A 23,454-nucleotide genomic window follows, 5' to 3' on the forward strand; every position below is an offset into this window, starting at 1 on the left:
TATTAAATTCCTTTTTAACTAAGCAGTATGAACAGACTGTAGAAGATATTTGATTTATCCTGTTATTTAATTACCTTCGCGGGTGAAAGTTGTAAGAATCTGGCAGCACTGATGTTAAATGCTTGCATTGAACTTGATCATGGTCAGTGTCGCGGGGAAAGACTGCGCGCGCGCCGTTCACAGACTCAGCAAGCGCGACATAATCTTTGCCCGAATTACGCGCGAAATAATGACAGTATCATCTGTTTTATTTATGTCAATAATTCTAATAACTTTGTCATAAATTAAATTCATGCGAGGACAGTGTAAAGAGATTTAATAATGAAGCGAAAATGTTTATGAAGCCGGACGTTTTAAGATGTGTCGTAATTTTATTGATTGTGTGTTTTGTTTGTACTGAAGGAAATAAATCAAGGAGAATAATTCGATACAGTGATGCATTTAAAAATAATTTAAGTCAAACATTTGATAATCGCACGAGTAAGGAGAGTGTAGGAAGGGGATTTTTTTCACACGGTAAGTTTATTTTTAATGATTAACAATTTAAGCCGGTAAAAAGATATACTATCCATCTTACAGTTCCATAAAACAGTGTTATCGAAATTTTTTTTTCGGCGGGGAACACAAACTGCAACAGATTTATTTATTTTTTAATATAAATAAATCTTTGTGAACTTCTAACTCTTAACACTGGTTGGAAAAATGCGTAAACTTCTAAACTAAAAAATAAATTCGTTACAGTTGCAGTTCGATTCCATCGCAGTGTTTAGAAGGCCTTAAATGGAATTAAAGAAATAGTGGTGTCGTTTACTTTTTTACGATTTTCCAAGTCGAATATCAACGAATTAAATTATAAAGGTACACAAGTTAAAATTTAATACAACTATTTCAATCAGTTATTACACTTCTAAGTCATTAAAAGTAACGGGTAAGAACCTTTAAAGCTCGCTAATCTTGCGGGTCAGGCTAACGTTCTCAGCGTAATCCAGTTTTACAGCCGCCCCGCATCGGCGGATTGAAAAAGATACAGATAATGCAATTCTAAGCTAGGATGGATTACTTTCGGGGATTTCAAAAATATTGAACGTATTGTTAATTTAAAGCTATGTTAGAAGAAATACTTATGCCGTTGCTATTTGAAGCGGGAAATAGAGGAAACGTATAAAATATGCAGATATTTTTTTTCATAGATATGTAACTTAGATGGGGTTTATCGTACCAGTATGTCCTTTAATCGAGAGTCAATTTTTGAACATTGAGGTCATTTATCCCAACAAAATTCTCCGGAGGCTTCTTTCGCCTTATTTTGTGCTCCAGATTCAGTAGGTATTTATAGTTTAAATATCTATTTCTCACTCATCATCAGCTCACTACTCGTCCCCACCAAGGGGCTCGGATCCTACCCTAAGTTAAGGGTGATTAGGCCATAGTCAACCACGCTGGCCAAGTGCGGGTTGGTTGACTTCACACATATGTTTGAATTACTTCTCAGATATGTGCAGGTTGCATCACGATGTTTTCCTTCACTGTAAGAACGTCGGATAAATGTACATATGTAAATCGGGAATCCAAAAACACATGGGTAGATGGCGGGATTCGAACCCAGGACCTGCAGATTGCAAGTCAAGTGTTTGACTCCTGAGCCACCGACGCTCTATTTATCTATTTCGTATATTACAAATAGAAAGTTATAAATAGTATTAATAAATAATTATTTATCTGTTAATGGATTTGTTTAATTTATAATTGATCTACTTTAAAAATACAATTTACGAATAGTTTAACATAATGAGGTCTGTTCAATTGGCCTAGATTTTTTCGTCTGAGCTATCGATGACCTGCTTATCTACCTGCTGTATTTTATATTAAACTAGCTGTCGCCCGCGACTCCGTCTGCGCGGGATTAAAAAATAGATGTTGGCCGATTCCACAGACCTACTCAATATGCTCACAAAATTTCATGAGAATCAGTCAAGCCGTTTCGGAGGAGTATGGGAACGAAAATTGTGACACGAGAATTTTATATATAAGATAAATGAAGACTTATAAAAATAATCAAATACATAATAAACTTAAAACGAAGACAGGTAAATCTGTACCTTTAGATTTTAAATTATTATGTAGGATAAGGTTAACACGCATTCGTCCACTCCTCAATCCCGCCACGTGCCGAATAGCGCGAAGCTTCAAGAGCGTGCCTTGTGACTTCTATACTACATACATTCCATTCAATTAATTGTATGTAATTTACATAAATTTCGCTAATCAATATCAATGTAGTATTAAAATTGCGGTAAATTGTAAACAAGTTCTACCGGTCGCGAGATGCGAGGCATGTCAACTATGACTATAGAGACACGGACTAGGCAAACAGCCGCTAATTCCTGAGTGAGAAAAAGATGACAATCACACGTGTCTATATCACATCGACTCAAACATTTACGTAGTTTATAAAATTACGCAAGGAAGCATGTGTAGAATTTATTTTCGGTCTGATTTTAAATAGGGGTGTATGGACATAGCAGGTCCTGTCTCTTGAAAGTCAAAGCTTATCAATGATCTGCGAGCAACTGTAACAAACGTACTCTAGTAAAAACTTCAAACTTGATAATGTTCTGTAATTAGGTTTTTGGGACATTTCCAGTTTTTGTCTTGATGATTTGAAAAGTAAATTCATAATATTCTTTCATAAACTTTCTTGTTAAAAAGGTTATATGTTCTCTAATAAACCATTGTATGTCTTCTACAAATAGCTTTAAAAATAATATCTTTAAACACCCAAAAATGTTTTTTCTGGTTCAAAGCCTGGACAATAACAGGGTAGTTTACCCTGTATTTTATGTACTACGTATTCTATTCTCACAATGAATGAATTTTAACATTGTAAATAAAAGTTTTAATTAACTTGAAATGCAGTTTTAATAAACATAAAATCTGTTTGCAGACGAGTTTTTTCCCAACTCCGGTAACATTTAGCTCCACTTATCTGCAGAGGTCAGATGTTTGAACAGCTGCACTTGTTCGTATTATTTATATGCTAATAAGCTACTCTATGCAACAGCACAGTGAGCATAAAGAGTTTTTAATTTTGCGGAGAATGTAAAACTAAGCACTAAGTTGGACACGTTAAACTGATTAGTCTGTTTCATTAGTATTTTTTTATATCACAAGGTGGCAACAGAGTGAGCGGCCACATTAAATCGATGGAATAGCGAAGCGACCGTTGCCCATAGACATACGCGATTTCATATGTGTTACCTACCTTTAATCAAATTTTATTAAAAGGTACAGGATAAAATATTGGTAGAAATAAAACTAAATTGTAAGTAAAGATCCCAAGACAACGCCTGTCTCTATAATTATACAGTTGTGAAAAAAAACCTTAACCGAAGTGGTAAGATATTCGACTGTAATCGTAAGTCGTAATTTAAGAAAAAAAAGTTAATGCATAAAAACAACGAATGAAATAAAACAAAAATCAGATGCGCATAAATAACGGACATCTTCAAATTGTTGCGGCAACACAAATAAGTAATAACTTTCTACGGCAGTGCTACCGCTATAAAATTAACAAAAAAAACACACGTTCGCCGCATAAGGAGATACCCATTGACGTCTACAGCGCACCGGGAATCGATTAACCGAACCACTTGTACAGTCGCGCACATATTTGTTTAATAAAAATGGACAGTATAATTTAAATTCTACAATGACTAATGTATTTAAATTATAACGTAGGACATTATGAACATATTGTTAAATATTTTTTTCTAGCGATGATGATTTTGTACAGGTATCAGTTTACGTCTCTACTACAAGTAAAGTCAACGATAAGTAATAAAGAAGAAGACATCAAAGTGTTTTAAAACAAATGAGATTAAACCTGAGGCCAGCTATTTGGAGGTAGAAAGAATTGCCACCTGATACTTAAATAAGTATGATATGGTGTTATCGAGGTTTGATATAGTAAGTATAATAAATTAGTTAAACATTTGTGTGTGCGAGTGTACAGCTGTAGAGTACATAGTACAGGTGTTGTCGTGGTTCGCATGCAATCCCTCTGCGATATTGATTCCAATACAAACCACGCACTACACTCTTTTGACCCACTTCCCTGCAGCAAGGGACTGGAACTAACGAAACATGAGGTAGTTATAGAAACATTGTAATGAATAAAGATGGAGAAGGAGGATAAGTCAGTTGAAACTAGCTGAGACTCATTTTTTGTGAAGGATAGTGGCATTCATTAAAAATGTCAAATAACTTTAAATTGCGGTGGGTAAAACTCGCGCTACGAATATTTCCATTAAGGCCAACAAGGCCTCGTTGAATATTAAGTGTAATTGAGTTTCAAACCGCACACCCCTAGCAGCCTAACTGAAAATGCACGCGCGGTTCAACCCTCAATTAGTGGAATATATTCGTGTTTGGTAAACCACAGTGTCCTCTTTCATCAACATATTACCTAAAAGCAGTTAATAAAAATAACGGCAATTTATTATAAAAGTATTGAATGAAATATCTACCGTAAGTTGTTTTACACTTGGGCAGTTCTTTACTCCTAATATCTAGATGAAACTAAGATAAAAGATCCACAGAAGATATAATAATATACCACCAAACTTAACCACCAATAACTGATATTCAGTTTAAAAGTTTAGGTTGATTTGGTAAGCAAAAAATGTACATCACAATTTTTTTTATATCAAAATGGCAAACGAGTGAGCGGCCATCTGAAATCGCTGAAATAGCGAAGTGACCGTTGCCCATAGACATACGCAATTGCATATGCGTTGCCTACCTTTAATCGACGGAGGAGAGGATGCACAGAGAGAAATAGTTTCCCTTCCCATGCATCCCCTCATCCGGAAAGTCCACTTCCACTTCCCATCCTTTCGTTATAAGAAAAAAGGGTGGGAAGGAAAAGAGGACTAAATTAGGCCTCCGGGACGCACACTCATCAGACGAAACGCGAAATTGCTTCCACTTCACGCCTGTCTTCTGTGTGAAATAATACATGTGATAATCTGCAGGAATGATATTAAGGTTACCTTTAAAAAAATAACTTTAAATATAAAAAAAATAATTGTCATGCAAAATATGTATAGTTTAATTGCAGGTTGGTGTAGATCAACTTTCCCTACTTACATTTTATGTGGGAATGGATCGGAAAAGTCCAAATTTGGATATGATCCATTTACTCTGTTTTCGATTGCTTCTATATTATTAAATAAATTAAATGAGTCATTATTGTTACATGAATCTTACACAAAATTATTTACGTTCTGACAAAAATGAAACATTAAAAACATTATGAAGATAATTTTTCAAAAGCAAATTTGTCGTAAATAATAAATGTTGTAAGATTTCACAAATAACAAATGACCGTACATGCAAAACATTAAGAACTTTATCCGATTCGTGACAAAATAACATAAAAAATGCAAGTGTGACCTGAAATGAGCTAACATGTACGTATGGTACCTCTGTTATCGCTAGGGTTGGCAAATATCCAAAATTTTTATCTTTCGCATCTCAATAGGCTGCTCAAAAATATTTTAAACGGCTCTATGTTTGATTTTTTTTTTAAGTGACCTTGAGGTTTATTAAGGAATTTTTTTTAAAGAAGCCAATAATATCTTTAGCATTAATTACTGCTACTTCATTAATTTATATCATTGGAAATATAAAGATTTATAAATACGATATTTTTACTAAAGTACATCTTGCTAAATTACTATGTTCATGAACTTAAATTTTAATTTCCCTAATTAATGTTTTGTCAGCCCTAACGTTTGGTGTAACCCTCGTGTCCGGGTCACGGGACCGAGTTATTTAAGTAATGTTTTCCTGTACATCGCTGGTGTTCCTTGCAGATACCATATTTTCAAAATGAAATAAAATAAACCTAATTTTAAACTAATGAACAGGATTTAAATCAAATATCTCTTATGTTACAAAAAGTAGTTTCTAAATTTTTATGTGATTGAGTTATAAAAGCGTAACAGTAAAATACTTAAATATTTAGCGGCAATAAACGGATGGTAAGTTTACTGCGTCTGGCTAGTTGATAGGGTCCGAGAAAACCAGTCCTGTTGTATCGTGGCCAATAGGTCCGGCACTTAAAGAGGAAAACCTCTAAGTGCCTTCAATGCAGGTTTTTAAGAGGAATGATGTCCCGCTTGCCTACTTCGATAAGGCCTCTGGATAAACTAGTATAAGTCGATATATTTTATTACTTTTGGATGAGTTTTTCATATATTTTTCAATTCATATTACAAAGAAAGGAGGAGTATATGAATATTCAGGGTATCAGTAGAGGTATTCCTAAGAAGAGATGGATTGCGTGAAAGTTAATATGATTAGTCATATTAACTTTCACGCAATCAACTTTTCAAGGGAGACGATGAAGTTGAATGGAAGATAGATTGATCTGGAGGTCGAAAACTAGTGCGACGACCCTACATGAGTAGGATGACAGGGAGATAAAAACATTTATTCCATTTTTATATATTTAGCTTTAGGTAAAGTGTAAGTTTTGAGATATTTTAATAACTATTCATTTATAGACTTTATTTATTGATTATGGTTAGGAGATGAGGTTAAAAAGTTCATGTTATTTTTATATATCAAGAACATGTGTTCACGCAAACTCTTTGCGATTTATTATTGTCTTCGCTTCGTAAATATCCCTTCGGCGTTCATCGCATGCGATGTATCAGGACACGACAAACATACGGAAGTCGAAATATTTACACGAGGTATCTTACACAAACATTGTGTTTACAATTGAAAATGAACTTTGTGATTGTTACAGTAAGTTTGTTTTAACTTGCATGTTATTGTTGAAGGATGTTGTTCAGCAAGAGTATAAACTATACCTGTCTTATAAATCTGTCGATGTTCCTTAAATTTGCATATCATATCTACTTGATAATACCTTCCCATTGTTAAGTTCCATCTATGTTATTTTCCACCATCTCAAAGGCCGGCAACGCATCTGCGGTTCCTCAGGTAATGCTGATGTCCATCGGCGTAGTTGAACACCTCGGTGTTCCCACTGCCCGTTTGCCCCCATCTGTTATAAAAAAAATCTTTGAAAAAAAACCTAACAGCATGTTTTTGTTTAATTATTTCCGAAGCCTCGATTTGTCAGATTTCAAGTTGCAGCATTATGCTAAAGAACCTTTTGATAAATTTCGATTGTGTACATAAAAGAATTGTATATAATTGAAGCTAAAGTTAAAACCAAGATATAATACCTTCGATTGAGGATGACAATCCTTTTAAGATATCTTTTTGTTTTAAAATTTATATGGAGAGATGAAGATTTCTCTGTATTTGTTTTCATTTACGAATAAGGAAAAAGGTTCTACATGGCACGAATAAAGCATAATTTATTTAGGTACAATTGGAAAAGATTCAAATGTACATGATGTTTATAAAACTACCCACACATTTAAATGAAAAAGGGTCAGGATTACAAGCTTTTATACAAGTATAAATAAAACACCTTTTGCGTTTTACATCTCAGCTAATTTTATAATTATTGTAGTACTTCCATAGAAACATATAGTCATCCCTTTTATTCTCTTTGGTTAAATAGAGATAAAACAACACAAATGTTATAGCCGTGGAAATCTTCGTGCATGGCATGTTTTGTGACGCACACATACAAAATGTCGCCAGCACATTGGGACGAGCCTTATTTAAATATTTATTGCCATTATGATTTTAAATTTCGCAATAAAATACGCACACTTTCGTTAGGTGTGGCCTTAAGAGTGTCCTTAAGGTAAAATTATGACTTGCTCAATCGTAAGATAAAACTTCTTTGAATTTTAATTTATTTAAACATCTTTCTGTTGCGATTTTTACATATGAAAATGGGTTATTGTCGGTTTAATAAATAATAATTCACTTTCAATTTTATCTTATTAATATATATTGTAATAAATCTAATAAACTATTTTAATGTGCGTACAAAAACGTGTGAATGTATTATTGTATTTACTCAAAAATATTCCGTTGTTAACACGCGTTACGTACTTTCGATTAATTGCTTTATGAGATATGAAATGGTACAGACTGAGAGCGAAACCTTGTTGTTCTTATGTTTGGCCGTCATGCGTGTTATAATGATTTTACGAGATAACTTTATCTTAACTCGCTGTTCTCGATTCACTCTGATGTTAATTTAGATGTTAAACACTGGTATTAGAAGACTATCATCATCATCATCATCATCATCAGCTCACTATACGTCCCCACCGAGGGGCACGGAGCCTACCCTAAGTTGAGGGTGATTAGGCCATAGTCAACAAGACATTACAAGACTATGATTTCTAGAAATAAATCATCATATCCATCTGCAAGGGAGAAGTTCTACTTGTCAGGGTTCTAAATGGGTCACATCTTTCTTTATTGAAGTAAGTCAATAAAGCAACCGTATCCATTTGACTTTCTGCAATACCCTTGCATTTTGGTACAGCGAAAAGGAGACGGCATGTTTATGTCTGTTAATTATTCTTTAGTTTTCTTGATTTAATGGAGAGACCTTTTTTTTGGGTAGCAACGTAAAGACTGATAATTATAACATATTTGACTTTACAAATCTATTGATTACCGTGAGTTTCGGAGACCATCTTTGTATAAAACATAAAGTCATTCCTGTTATTATCTTTAACAAAACAGAGATAACCATACGCTTTAAGCGGGGATTTTATTCGCAGAAACCCACGGTAGCTCTTTTGGCAGAGTTTCAATGTAATAAAGATTTATTTAATTTCACTGATTGTCGATGTTATATGCCGATTGTATTTTTATTATGATTCCTCATACGAGAATTGTGTATGTAAGTTTTTCTGATAAACCATTGTTGTATATACTTGTTTATCAAGTTTGATTGTTACGAGCGACAAATTAAACTTGTTTCACATTTAACTGTACATATCGTAAAAATTCCAACTGCCTTCACATGCGCGAACAATGTCACCCGCTTTAATACGATAAAACTTTATGCGCTGTCATTTTACTTTACGTAAGCTATGGTACAAAGATAGCGGTGATGAGAATAAGACGACAAATATGACGACTGGCATGTACAACTGCTTAAACAGAGGTATTTAATACTTATTTCTATAGTTCAATCAATATGAGAGAGTGAATATGTTTTTAGACAAGTTTTGTAACAATGGGAACCCGTAGTGGGATTCATTTCGCGTTTTTGTTCTTTACATATATGTTAAATGACCATAAAAATATAATTTTGAATACTTAAAAAAATTCAGAGCGTCTTCGTTAGGATAGACTGTAGACGTGATTGAATCCAGGTAGCTAGACAACTAGACACTTGAACTAGTACAACTACTAGCTTATAACAGCTTGTACTTTCTAGTGCGGGGTTTTACCGACGCACAAATCTAAACTGTCGTGTACGCGGTAATATGTCCGCTTTAAACACTTAACCAATTAAATATAAAATATATACCTACAATCATTAAGTGTTTACTTAGAAATCTTAATAGCGCTTCATTTAAAACATATTACTCACTTTTCTTTAGTATTTGAGTCCATTTTTTTGTTTTTTTTTGTATTAAGAAATTTATTCCACTTTTAAAATCTTTAAGTCTTATGTAGGTATGAATCTTTGTAGATTAAGTATAAGATAGAAAAGCAATAAGTTCGTGTAAAATAAATCTGTCTCGAATATGAATAACAAAATTGAGAGCTTATACAAAGATGCTGCTTTTGTGTTTTGTCAAAGCAATCGTAGCTACCGATCGACTAACGGATTTCCAAGTTAATTAACTACGGTTCTCGCGTCGTGTGGCACTGCTTCAATTAGAGCCGTTCATAAACTCGACACGGATCTCTTTGAGTTAACGCCACTGATTACATACTAATGCAGGATTCAATTATTAAATACTTGGACCAAATTGTTAGTTTTAGAAAAACTTATTTGCTAACTTTCACCAGTTTTCACAAATTTATATTTAAAGATGATTAAAAATTTACCCAAGATGCTGAATATATTAATTCTGTTGAATTAATTTAAATGGATTACTAAAGAAGAAAAACATTAAAGACATTCGTTTTATGCAAAATACTAACTGTTGCCCGCAACTACGTTCGGGCAGAATAAAAAAAAAATAGCTGTTATTCCAGACTATGTTCTAAGCCTATGTCTTTCAGCGAGAAACATGCAGCCGTTCTACCTTCTCACAAACATCCATACATCCATCCAAACATTAGTAAGATTTGTATTTAATAGTTAAGTATAACATGGGTAAATTTCCAGAGATCAAATCTCATTGGCGATAACTTATCTAATTTGCATTAACCAAACATCTGATAGTTATATTATATCATTTGCACGCTATATATTAGATATCTGATGACAGTGTAAAATAGCTTAACGCTGCTCCATGCGTAAGTGCAAGAAAACGGGAATCCGATTATGGCAACGAGACGTTCCATCTAACACAGGGGTGGCGACACGTAGATAAAATATTATCTTCTAACATGAGTAACATGTTAATCTATATATCTAATTACTGCATGCATATTTGTTTAGTCCTCATAAGTGTTTTAAGACTCTCAGTCCAACTGTTTTTTTTAAATAAACGTCCAGAGACTCTTTTTTGCACATATTCCTTATACTATAATAAATACACAATACAATTGCGAGTTTTTTTTTAGTTGCGGAGTTACGGTACTTTAACATTCTAACCAAAGTCTTAAATCCAATGCAAATATTATTGAATAACAAAACGTTTTTCCAATACATTAACTTAAGGGTACTCCGATTAGGGTTGAAACTCTTATGTTTGCAATTAAACGACGGTAGAAATAACAGTGAACGTTAACGCGAAACGCTTTTAAGTAAAGTTTTACGGTTATGTAACGAGAGTGCCAACCCTAACGGATATGGAGCTTTCATTCGCTATCAAATAAAGGCGTGATTACATTGAGGGCTGGTTCTCGTTTGCATACAAATTTTGATAACATGTCCTGGTGCCGGAATTGTCTGCTCGAAGTAAATTGCCATCCGTTGAACGCTTTTATAGTGTACTTTAGAATGAATTACTCGTTTTTAAAAGTGAACAAACAACGACTTCTGTTAATTAAATAATACAAGCCTTTGTTTATATCAAAAACAATATCTTTAAAAGTTATCATAAAGATAAAGTATCTACCATTCATTATTCATACACTATTGAAATAAGTTTAAAGTACTTGAAAACTCCTCTGCGTTCATGTTGCTCGTCTTTGCTGTCTTTGATTTTGCTGACTGATCTTATCTCTCAAAGCTAGTTTATCAGTTTTAGATCTGAGGTAAATTTGATTACGAAGTGCTCTTTAATATATTATGTAAAGGAGTAGATTCTAATGATCTGTTAAGCGACCCAAAGCAAATGTCTCGCAAATAGCTTATAGTTTAAACCTTCAATACAACCACATTAAGTGTTTTGTTAATTAATTGGTAACATAATTATAAAATGTTCTTTGTTTTTTTTCATTTACCGAGTTTATTAAATCGTAAATATGTGTAAATATAGAAATAATGTCTTCAGGCTAGCCTAGCTTAATATACATCTAGCTGAGTTTTCAAAAAAATGTGTTTTTGACAGCCCTAACAGTAAATACATTAACTATTGACTTTTACGTGGTATGAAATAGTAGCGAGGTATTACTGTTGTAGAGGTTTTAAATGTAAAGTGCATCACGTAGGTTCTAGTCATTATGTTGTGAAGGATATGTGTCATGTTTAGTAATTTCTATTCCGTGGTTTTCTGTATCCCAGTGGTGGCAAACCAAAGGCACGCGTACCCAGGGGTGACAAACTATAGGCAAACGTATCATAGCCCAGGGGTGGTGAACCAAAGGCACGCGTGCCATAGACCAGGGTTGACAAACTAAAGACACGCGTACCATAGTTTAGGGATGACGAATCAAAGGCACCAACATTTTTTGTGGCCAGGTAAAATAGGTGTATGAGGAAAGAACCTGAGTGGTTCTTATGCTATGAACTGTTTACAATAATTACAAAGTCAATTGTTTAATAGCAGGTACATGACCTAATTAAACATTTCTTTAGAATGGTTGACACGTAAAGGTTTGCCATCCCTGCTGTTGGCTGAATGACCGTTCTTAATATGTCGTTGGATACATATTTTTTTCTAGAGTGTCGTTCAGACAGTCGATCTTGACTGATAGGTCAGACTTCGAACAACATGATCTTTAAAAATATATTCAGCTTTTCATCAATTTCCGTTAATAGTTGAGGTATTTCAGTAAAGTAAAGCGACAAGCATATAATGGTTTCAAAATGCTCACTACTGTCGCTCCACTTTCTATAGCCTAGAGTAACTATAGAAAGTAGACATTACTACTGTCTTTTTTTTTTCTTCTTTAAAGACTGCCAGTATTGGTCTTATAAAAGAAAAATAAATATATAATAAAAAAAATCTTTTGGCCATAATACTGTAACCAGTAATTATTTAAAAGAAAAAAGAGCCTGAAGACTACATAGAATGAAATTATTTCAAACTTCGAACTATGGCAGACTAGCGAGAGTTTCTGAGTCTAAAATCTGTGTATAAAACATATCGTCATGCTTGTCATTATCTTTGACAAGACAGAGATTACGCGAACGTTGAACGAACTTGTTTTAAACGAAGATTTTGGACTGAGAAACCCACGGTAAGTGCCACCCATTAATTTCTTAATAAATAGAGCATATCAATTTTGAAGATTTTTTTCTTTTATTTATAAGCGTGTTTAATGGTAGCACTGATTGACAGTGATTGCTTCTATGTCGGGTCGACATGTCTGCCCTCTGTCGGATTTATGTCTACTTTCAAACAGACCGCAAACCACAATATTGCTTAGTGGATGAGGCATTTCGTTGAGAATTAAATTAAAATGTGATAATCTGAATGATTTAAATTCTTCTATCCGGAAAAAGTAAAAATACGAATGTACAATGTCTTCCTATAGTAGTTAAGTTAGGTTATGAATTTTTTATGTACTTTCGCCCGCGACTCCGTCTATGCGGGATTTGTAGCCTATGTGTTCTTCCAGACTATATTATACATCTGTGTAAATTTCAAACTTCATCAAGAACAGCTGAACTGTTCTGGAACATACCTTCAAACAAACATCCATCAACCTATCTAAAAATATGCATTTATAATATTAGTAAGATTTATTTCCATACTTTTTCCTTATTTAAACTTGTATAACACCGTTCATATTTAACTCTGAAGCACCAGTAACGTTACTAAAATAACTTATTAACTATGACTTTCTAAGAAATTATGCATTGTAACTCTAAATCATATGACTGGTCCTTTTAATAGATTTTATCTGTTGCACCATCGAAAAAAAGTTAATGCGGTGAAAGTGTACTCTAACTGTACCGACTCACTTCTAAACACTTGTTGTCGGACCCGAATTCTTGTAACGAGAAAAAATAAACATTTGCTTAATGTTTCAATAATATATCTCAATGGTTCTGTATGTAAGAAATATTCGGTATCGATTATTTATGTTAAAAAAACGTAATTTGAACCGTATTATGACAGCCGTAGAGATTATATTTGTAAATTTAAAATATCGAAAAAAATACATTTTTAAATTAATCGATATTGACTAGTTTAGAAAATGTAATTAAAAGTTTACCCTCAATTAATATGATTAATGCAAGTTTTGCAAAATGACTCAACATTTCTTGAAGAACCCTAAATGGTGTGGAAAAGTACAGGCAGCAACAAAAAGTCCAAAACAGCGTGACTGACGCTTTTTAAGAACACTGTTTTAGAAGTTACAACTGTGTACAAATGGACAGGGCTGTCACTTTCCTGCTATATAAGTAATTTTTTCCTAAAGCATGGGGTACGACAAATTACCAAAAAAAATCTGTTAACCATATTCAAACATCTTACAAAAATTAAAAAAAAAAATTATTGCCTGCCTAATTATAACTTTTGAAAATTATGTATTAGTTAGTTACAACCTTAATTTTTTTGTTACTTACAAATTATAAATGACTGGCAGGTTAAAAAAAACATATGCGATCGCGAATAATTGAGTTTTGCGCGGATTTAACACATTGAAAACATTTAGGAAAGTTTTGATTCAGTTTACGAGAAAATAATTTATTAAGAGTTTCATAATATGAATTGGAGAGTAGAAAGCATTAAAGTTAAATTATATTGTAGATATTGTGGGAACTGAAATGACGAATAGTTGTTTTTTTTTGGAGACTGAAATCCTGGTGCGCTGACTCCACATAGAGAGAGGAAATATGTTACTTCTAAGTACTTAACTAATAACTTAACAAGTACGATCTCTTGAAGTAAATACAGTATGAAAACTTGAAACATATAAGATGTAAGTTTTAAAGAATTGCATTTAAGATTAGAAGTATACGTGAGACAACAGCGATCGAAGGATTCTCTCCGGTGCTAAAATTTACATTTTACTATTCCGAGTAAAACGTAAAGCGAACGACGGAGTAAATTGCTAGTCTTAAAAGATCTGCGATAAATTCTTAACATTATATAACTAAACCAAGAATCTTAATCTACCATTATTTTGCAAGGAAGTACTGCACAAAAGACATTACTTCTCTCTATCAATACTCAATGGCTCTAATTAAGTTTAGTTTCCAGTTAAATTAGACAGGTCCTTGTATGTATTTTTCTAATATCGCTTATGTGAAGGGATGGGCTTGAATTCGGGAGATATGGTCGCGTCGCTTCGTATCGACAATTTAACAAAGTGCCACACTTCCTTAGCAGTACCGTCGGCTATCTAAAGGAATATAACGTTCGATGTCGCTTCACTGTACCCACGTCGGGGAAAGTGGCGTCTTCTAGAGGAAGCATGTTACCTATTTTTCGCTGTATTTTGTACGTTGTGCCATAGAGTAGAGATCAACAGAGAGTTTTGATTAGATATATCTAAGTAGTGTCTTATCGAAGTTTTGTTTACCGTAATTTAAGGACGTATTTTGCCAATTTTATAGGTGTTAACTAATGTAAATGGTTTATTTTTAACTGTACTAAAAACTTAAAAATATATTTTAAGTACTTAAAATTGTTAGACTTTCGTTTAAATAAAAGAAGCACGTTAAAAAGTACATAATGTATTTCCCTTTTATTAACAAATCTAAAAGGCAAATTTTATTTTCGAAGTTATCTCTCTGCCGCTAACTAGGCTGCGCGACTCACACTAAGGCAGTGTCCCAGTACCTACATTGTTACCCATTTAGAGTAAAGTCGTGAGTTTCTTTAAAAGGTTTATTTTAAAAGTGTGGATTCTAAAGAATATTTTATTATTTACTTTACGTATACTAATGTACTCAATTATTTAACTCGGTTAAGTTATTTTAGCTGTGTCATAATACAACGCTTATTCCGCTTTAATTGTCAAAATACTCATACAAAAGAAACTTAAGAGAGATAAAATAAAATGTGTGTGTGAAACCCAAAGACAAGTTCCTAACAGAGATATTTCCGCAGGTGGTCTCTTCTCCCTGGGCAAGGTGTTGAACTTCTTCCCGGTGGGCGGCGAGCGCGAGTGCCGGCCGGAGGGGCAGACACTTGCCCGCGCGGGCATCTGCCTCAACCCGTACGATTGCCGGCAGCGCGACGGCAAAGCGGCCGGCGACTGTGCGCACGGGCTTGGCGTCTGTTGCGTTTGTAAGTATTTAGCCAAAAGCTGCATGTTTTATAATGATAATTCCAGCAATTGATGTTAAGTTGTGATGTGGTGGAAAGGTAGTACGTGTTAGTTAAGTGCCTAAACACTGTACGGCCAATAATTGCAGGGGAAAACCCATGCCGTCAACTTGTTTCACTCATTTGCTGCACTCTATACAAAGTACTACTCTAGACCAGACGGTCTCACAAAATACCCCCACTTAGTCCATCTATTACCCCAGATCTATAACCCCAAGTGATTATAGATGTCCGTGTATACCCCCTAGGAAAAATGTAACATTCTGTGTACTGTCTCGAAGAAAAGTGTTACTATTTTTTGCTCTGTGTTCATATGAAGTTCTCTAATTGTTGTCGGCACGATTGTACAAAACTATATATTATAGAAGTTAGAATTTTCACAGGGGGTCGGAAATCTATTACCCATTGGGGGTAAATATCAGGGGGAATAGATGGACTTCCCACATACCATAGTGTAGTACCGATGAATGATTACTATTTTTGAAATAAGAATGTGCCGGTCACTGACCTCGATGTCAAAATTGGATAAACTATTAAACTGAAGTCAGCTATTGATACTAGCTAGATACGCGTGGCATTGTAACAAGGTTAATTAAGAAAATGGTAAAGTTGATTAAACGTAATTTAACTCGTCGCCAACTTTTAACTATAAGTTTACCAATGTTAAAGTAACCCAATCCAGGACTTGTGAGCGAAGTTTCTCGCTTAAATGTAATCGAGACCAGTAAATCTAAAAACTTTTATAACCATCCTTAACAAATTGATATTGTATAAGTTTACTTTATGACCTTTTATCTTACTTACGAACTATGATTTTGAAAGTCGGTATAAATATTCAATTTTAATTGCACCAAGTCTCAGTCTTTTGTTGTCAAATCGAAAATGGATTTCGCTTAACCGCTTGTGTTATATTTTATATTATTTAATTATGAATTACTATAAGTGATGTTTATTTACATTTTACGAATTGGAAAGTGACATAAATTATTAAATAACGATGACAGATGAGCGATTGTCTGCAAGTGGTGGCATTGTCTAACCCGCGTTGCCTGAAACCACCGCAATGAGGTGATTGTATACAACTTTCACGGATCTGTACTAGTTTATTAGACCTAGTTATTGTAGTTTAACTTTTATAAGGAGAAATATTCATGCCATGACTGCGCATCTCTGAAAAGAAGTCAATTAATCCGCACTGGGCCAGTATCATTGACTAAGGCCTAGTAATTTTAAGATAGTGTAAACTCTATGCTAATATGCTGAATTCTTGTAGTATTCACTCCAATTGGCCTCAACACTATTGTTATACCAATTTTACGATACTATTGTATTGAACGTAAATATATTGTTAATTCAATATCGTGTCGTTCCCGTGTCGTGATGTATAAAACGGTTCTATCTAAACAAACTATAGGCAGTGATAGCGGTACGTTAGCAATCGCATGTTTAATGTCTTTTGGAACAACTTTTAACGAGAACAGCAAGACAGTTTGCGGTTAGATCCAGGCATTTCATCTGGCATACTTAAAACTTACAGATAACTTAGATGGAACTTTGTTTAATGATACGCGAAAAGTTATTGTTAATTTTATTCATGTATGTTATTTTTGTTTCCGTGGTCGTATTTTGGTTGTTTTTGTTCATTGTACGTCCGTTTGAAAAAAAAAGCAATGGGGATATAACGGGTCGTAAACTTTTACGAGAACCTTTCAAGATAGTTATCGAATAAAGTTTAATGTTACGGAAGAATATGAAAGTGAACCTACTTCATAATATATATTACTATAGTAAAATAACATAGCTTGTTAGTTTTTCTAATATCATAAAGAAATCATATCATAGAGTTTTCATTCCCGAAACAGATACAAGTACATATTTCATCTCTGTCATTTTCTTAACAAAAAACAGAGATACCGATATGTTTCAATACAAGTATCACGACAATCGAAATCTAAACTAAAGCAAACTAGCCATTTCGTTATTGCATACATAAACATAATCTTAATCCTTTAATGTACAAATTAATCTCGTCTCTATCTATTAATGTACAATTAGATCAGTAATAATACTTGTTTAATTACATTGCTAAATCATACGAATTATAATTACTAATTAATTTATCTGTAATAAATATAAGATTTATATTGTAATATAGTCACGATATTAAAGGACATAGAATATTATAAGCTCATATACATCCCCACTGAGGGGATCGGAGCCTACTCTAAGTTAGAGGTGATAGTCTCCCGAGAGGGAGCTGCCTCGGTAGCTGGCGTAGACGGGACCGCGGACCAGAGCGAAAGCGTGCCCGTGGTCCCGTTCCGATGCGTTGGAGGAACAGAGGTTTAGTGGGTATGCCTCCGCTATGGAGGAGATTCCCACATAACTACCGCGTCCCCCCCGGGGCGTGGAGTATGCATAAAGCATTCCTCACTGGAAAAAAAGGGGTGATAGTCTGGGGTCATAGTCAACCATGCTGGCGCAATGGTCGACTTTATCGCAGATATGTGCAGATTGCATAATGATGTTTTCCTTCACCGTAAGAAGGTTGGAAAAACACATTTTTGCAGGGCGGGATTCGAACACAGGATCTGCAGATTACATGTACTCAACTCCTGAGTCGCCGACGTTCTATTAATTGGAATTAATTAAATTGTATTTAATGATTAAATTAAATTAATAAATTGACAGAGATAAAATTATTATCACAATGTTATTACGTTAATGTAACATGACTTACGTAAACTTTTATACAAAACATAACATCAACGTGCGATGTAATCAATGAACAAACGCGACAGTGAATGTATTTATAATTTGTTGCAATAAGGTATGCAAATTGCAGGAACCTGTTCTCAGCACGCGACGCGACATCCCAATTATAACGGAATACACAATAAGTAGCTATTTAACATGGGATGTCATTAAAATGTCACATGTACCTTGATGCCACCTACTCGAACGGTCATATTAATCTTATATACATAAAAATTGCGTGTCACAATGTATGCTCGCGATAAACTCCGAAACTACTGAACTAATTCTAATCAAATTTTGTAAGCATCTGTAATTTGTTGCAACTTGGGAGAAAGGGTAGTTTATATATCAATTTTTCATCTTTTTAATTAATTAATTCTACGCGGACGAAGTCGCAGGCGACAGCTAGTACTCATATAAAGAGAGTGATGTTGTTTACTTAAGAAGTACCAAAAGTGTACGCAACTTGGATGTTTGAAATTATTTGTCACTCGATTATTGCCTTGAAATATTCCAGCACGAACCAAATGCTTCAATGGAGTTATAAGAAATATTGCTTAGTAAATTAACTAAAACCTAATATTAAAAAGGGAATCATAATTTAAATTATTAATAAACACCAAAGTCTTACGATAATTAAAAAGCTTTTGTAATTAAAAACAAGCTTCTTTGGCGAAAACTTTATGTACCTTGATAACGATCCTTTTAATTTTAAGGAATAAAAGTAATTTTGAATAGATTTTTTGACCTTTGAGTACAGACACTAAATTACTTTTATGGTTCGTAAAATTTTTGAGATTAGGAACTTTGGTCGTAATTTAGAAACTGTATAAATTACAATAAAATTCAACTAAAATTTTGAAAGATCTTAATACTAATGTTCTTTGCTACACAAAAAGAGTATTTAAAAACAAAAAAATCTGCTAATTTTTAGACAAAGATTTGGTCCTTTGAATAACAACTATACTGTTAAGTTATTTAGTAATATCACTTTAATTCTGATTGAACATTTTAGTCGCGAATTTTATCTAACATAACACTAATAAGAACATTATTGCCATCTCTTATTTTCAAAGAGATCGACAGGGACGGCAACAATGTTGTTATACAGTGGCAACTCACTGTTACACTAATCTGTCTCAGTCGAGGTGACGTGTGGGGGCGTGGTGCAGAATAACCTGACGTACTTCATGTCCCCCGGCTTCCCGGACCTGTGGCACGGGGACCAGGACTGTGACGTCACCGTGGAGAAGACACACGCCGGCATCATGCAGCTCAGGATTGACTTCGTACATTTTACAATAGTAAGTCTTCTACTGGATAACGTTAAGTTATTATAGACCAAGATAAGACCCAGAAGTTTATAATTTACCTTATATCCACGTTTTTAAGGTGTTGGTCGTATTTTTATATGACATATTCTTAGTTTTCGCTGTAAAAGTCTAATAAAACTACTTAAGCTTAGTACTATCTTGATAAATTTAATTAAAATGTGAACCTAAAATGTTTAAAGACCTAAAAATTACAATTTCTCGAGCATTTCGCTTAACTAAAATTAGTATGACGTCAGAAAAAGAATTGAAGTTAATAAAATTAGCGCAGCTAAGGACAGACCAAATTAGGTAAATGTAATAAAGAGCGAAGCCGCGGACGGTTTTAAGAGGACGGACAGCGAAATTCAATCTACGGAGTTTCGGATTTGTAACGTTAGCTCTCTCAGCCGCTGATTTCGTTATGTATTTTGGGATTCCACTGACCTAATTGCTAACTTCAAAAGCTTTTACCTCTCAGTTATTAGAACTCTTGCTGTCGCACGTGACTCGGCCCGTGCGGAAAAAAAAAAACATAATTAGTAGTGTGTTCTTCCAGAGTATTCGCAAGTATTCCAGAGAGTTCAGCCGTTCTGGAGATACCTTCAAACAAATATCCATCCATCTAAACATTCACATTTATAATATTAGTAATATAAATAACATTTTTACATCGTTTCTGTAAAGCTTTAATACATTTGTTTATTCCTTTCCAGGGTCAGCCGAATAGAACAACAGGCGAATGTGACGAGGACGCGTTAATAATTGGCGAAGGAGCTACCAATTTTACAGTGTGTGGACAAAACCATGGACAGCATCGTGAGTAATTTAAAAGCTATAATTAGGATGTCTACTTCATGTCAATCTTCTTACGCTTAACAAATAAATTCGTGCTCATGGTCTTTTATCTTTTCAGTGTACTACAACCTGCCATCCGGCAGTGTCAGTCGGGAAGCAGACGAGTTGCCGACAACGATGTCAACGCGGATCCGGGTGCGGGCTCATGGGGCCGACACGCCGCGGCTTTGGCTGTTGCGACTGGCGCAGTTGCCGCTCGCTCACTCGGCACCACACGGCTGTCTGCAGCACTACACCGACAACAATGGTAAGTTACACGGCACATCAACATTGCCGGTCATTTGGCCATGTTTGTCACCTTATGACATAACAAAGACATTTCATGTGCAATTGGCAGGAACGATAAAGACGTTCAACTACGCAGTGAACGGCCGCCACCTCGCGTCACATGACTACAAAGCGTGTATCAGGAGGAACACGGGCTTCTGCGCCATTCGCTACTCTCCTTGTGACCCGCGCTCCTTCAGGATTGGACCCTCCTCTGACGCACCTCTTATGAACCCCACTGGTGAGTAGAATATCTTGAACGTTTTGATATTATTATCGTGTTTACTATTTATCTTTACTAAAACTTTATCTTCATTGACGAATTTATAGAAATTTTTCGTTTTGAGGTCCAACCTAATATTCGATGTTGTATCTGGTACAAGGGCTGTAATGGAACTGGTATACACCTGGTTTTAAATGATGGTGTGACCAAAATGTGATATCGACAGTAGCTTATTCATTTTATGCAATGGTTATTTCCTGGAAAAAAAATATATCATTTACTAAATAACTAAAAAGTAGCGTAGCAAGTACATGAATTATGCGAAGTTCAGACAGTCCGCAGATGGGTGAGATGATGCCGGCTGACCAAACTCAGGATGACACCATCGAGGGTTCTGGCGCCGAGCCGGGGACTGATGGAGCTGTTGCCACGCCCGCGCCCGCACCCAGCCTGGCGTCCAGGGTAAGATTCAGTGTGTCATTATTACGTTTACTACCAAATTTAATGCTCATTTTAGCATGTTTGTCCATTTAATAAATATAGAATTCATTGATTTTCTATTAACAAAATATTAATTCTTCTAATTATGATTATCCTCGCATCATTCAGACGTCTTCCTACATTAACTTCTTACATTTATTCACAATAAAAATTAACTATTATATAATTAATGATAAAATATAACATGTGAATCCTGCCCTGTAGCTAGTCTAACATTAACTGCGCTATAGATCTGGAGGTTTATGTGGCCGTCTTGGCTGTGGGGTCAGAGGCGGGCTCGGTCTGCTGCGTGGTCTCCGGCGCGGTCTCGGCGGTCTCGGAGCTGGTCCCGGTGGTCTCCGTACGTGCAGCACCTGGGTGTTGCGGACAAGCTGCGGTACTACGGGTACGGGTACTTCGGGTCGGGTGTGGTGGGTCACGGCCGGCTGCGCTGCGCTGACAGGGTCACCATACCTTGTGAGAGCGAATACTTCGTTGCAGTAAGTTTTTTTGTAACATTATAAATGCCAATGTTTGGATGGATGGATGTATGGGTTATTGTTAGAAGATATGTCCAGAACGACTGCATGGGTCTCGCTAAAATTTAACATAGATGTATAACATAGTCTGAAAGAATAGAATAAGGGCAGGATAGTATTTTTTTTAAATTCCGCGCGAATACAGTCGCGTGTTTATCATAAGCCGAAATTAAGATGAATTTAGAATTAGTTAACCTTTTCCTTATTCGGAATTATAGTATTTAAATTTTTTTCTCTTTGAATTAACTTGTAGCATCAGACCCCTTTTAATGGTAGCTTTAATTGTTTTAAGAGAATATTTAGAAATAGTTTAAATATGTGTATACTGTACCCGCAGTCATCAGTGATGTCGCCGGGCGTGTGTGACCCCCACCACTGCGGCAGCTCGTTCTGTGCGGCGGGCCGTAGTGACTGCCGCGTGGACAGCTCTATCAGCCCCTTCACCGTGTCGGTACATTTCGGCCCGCCGACGCACAAGAGAGACCCGGACGAGAACATCGGCGCGTGTCTCAGGTACTCACAGCTGCCTTGTGATACATAGATCATTGTATACATTTATAGTGTTCATTCCCTTTAACACATTCACTGCCACTGACTTGCTTTGCAAGTTTATTTTAGAAAAATGTGGCACTTAATGTGTTGAACAATCTTAAATTAATTTAAATTTAAGCTGGCATAAAATTAGATTTTAATTTTTATATGAATTTTGTTCTAAATTTAAGATTTTTATTTATAAATGAGAGACGCCAAATATTTGCATTAATTATTGCAATTTAAGATATTAATTAACATTATAAAATGTAAAAATGTAAATTAAATATTTCGTTTAGTTATTTTAATCATATGATTAATGCAATTTTATCAGAATCTTAATTAAATTTTTTATTATTTTTGTTTGTAATTTTATTTTAAATGATTTATGACTCGTGATATTTTTTATTAAATTTAAATAGATGAATAAAACGAATAAATATTAATTGTATTTATTCCGGTTTTCTACGTAAAATAATATTAACATGATTTTATTGCATTTATTAATTTAAATATTCACTTGCAAAATGTAAATAGCTTATTAATTTTAATATTAATTTATTTTAATTCTTTAGAAAGTCAAATTAAAATTGTTAAAATAAATATAGAAATTAATGTTTCAAGTTGTTAAAATTAAATGTTATTATGAATTCAGTGTATTTATTGCTCTTATTACCTTACTATTATCTTACTAATATTATAAATGCGAATGTTTGGATGGATGGATGTTTGTTGCGACA

At 34.5% G+C, this 23,454-nt stretch overlaps 1 protein-coding gene across 1 annotated transcript; it reads left to right on the forward strand.

Moving 5' to 3' along the window:
* Window positions 1-148: 148 nt before the first annotated feature.
* On the forward strand, window positions 149-22,775 carry LOC106126626 (uncharacterized). Its single transcript, XM_013324368.1, has 9 exons — window positions 149-516; window positions 15,531-15,710; window positions 19,650-19,810; window positions 20,533-20,635; window positions 20,733-20,921; window positions 21,012-21,182; window positions 21,496-21,626; window positions 21,896-22,144; window positions 22,521-22,775. Exons 1-9 carry the CDS (start codon window positions 333-335, stop codon window positions 22,722-22,724), a joined length of 1,572 nt encoding a protein of 523 aa, XP_013179822.1. The 5' UTR covers window positions 149-332; the 3' UTR covers window positions 22,725-22,775.
* Window positions 22,776-23,454: the final 679 nt, after the last annotated feature.

This window comes from Papilio xuthus, unplaced genomic scaffold (genome assembly GCF_000836235.2).
Source record: "Papilio xuthus unplaced genomic scaffold, Pxut_1.1 DF824992.1, whole genome shotgun sequence".
Lineage (NCBI taxonomy): Eukaryota > Metazoa > Arthropoda > Insecta > Lepidoptera > Papilionidae > Papilio > Papilio xuthus.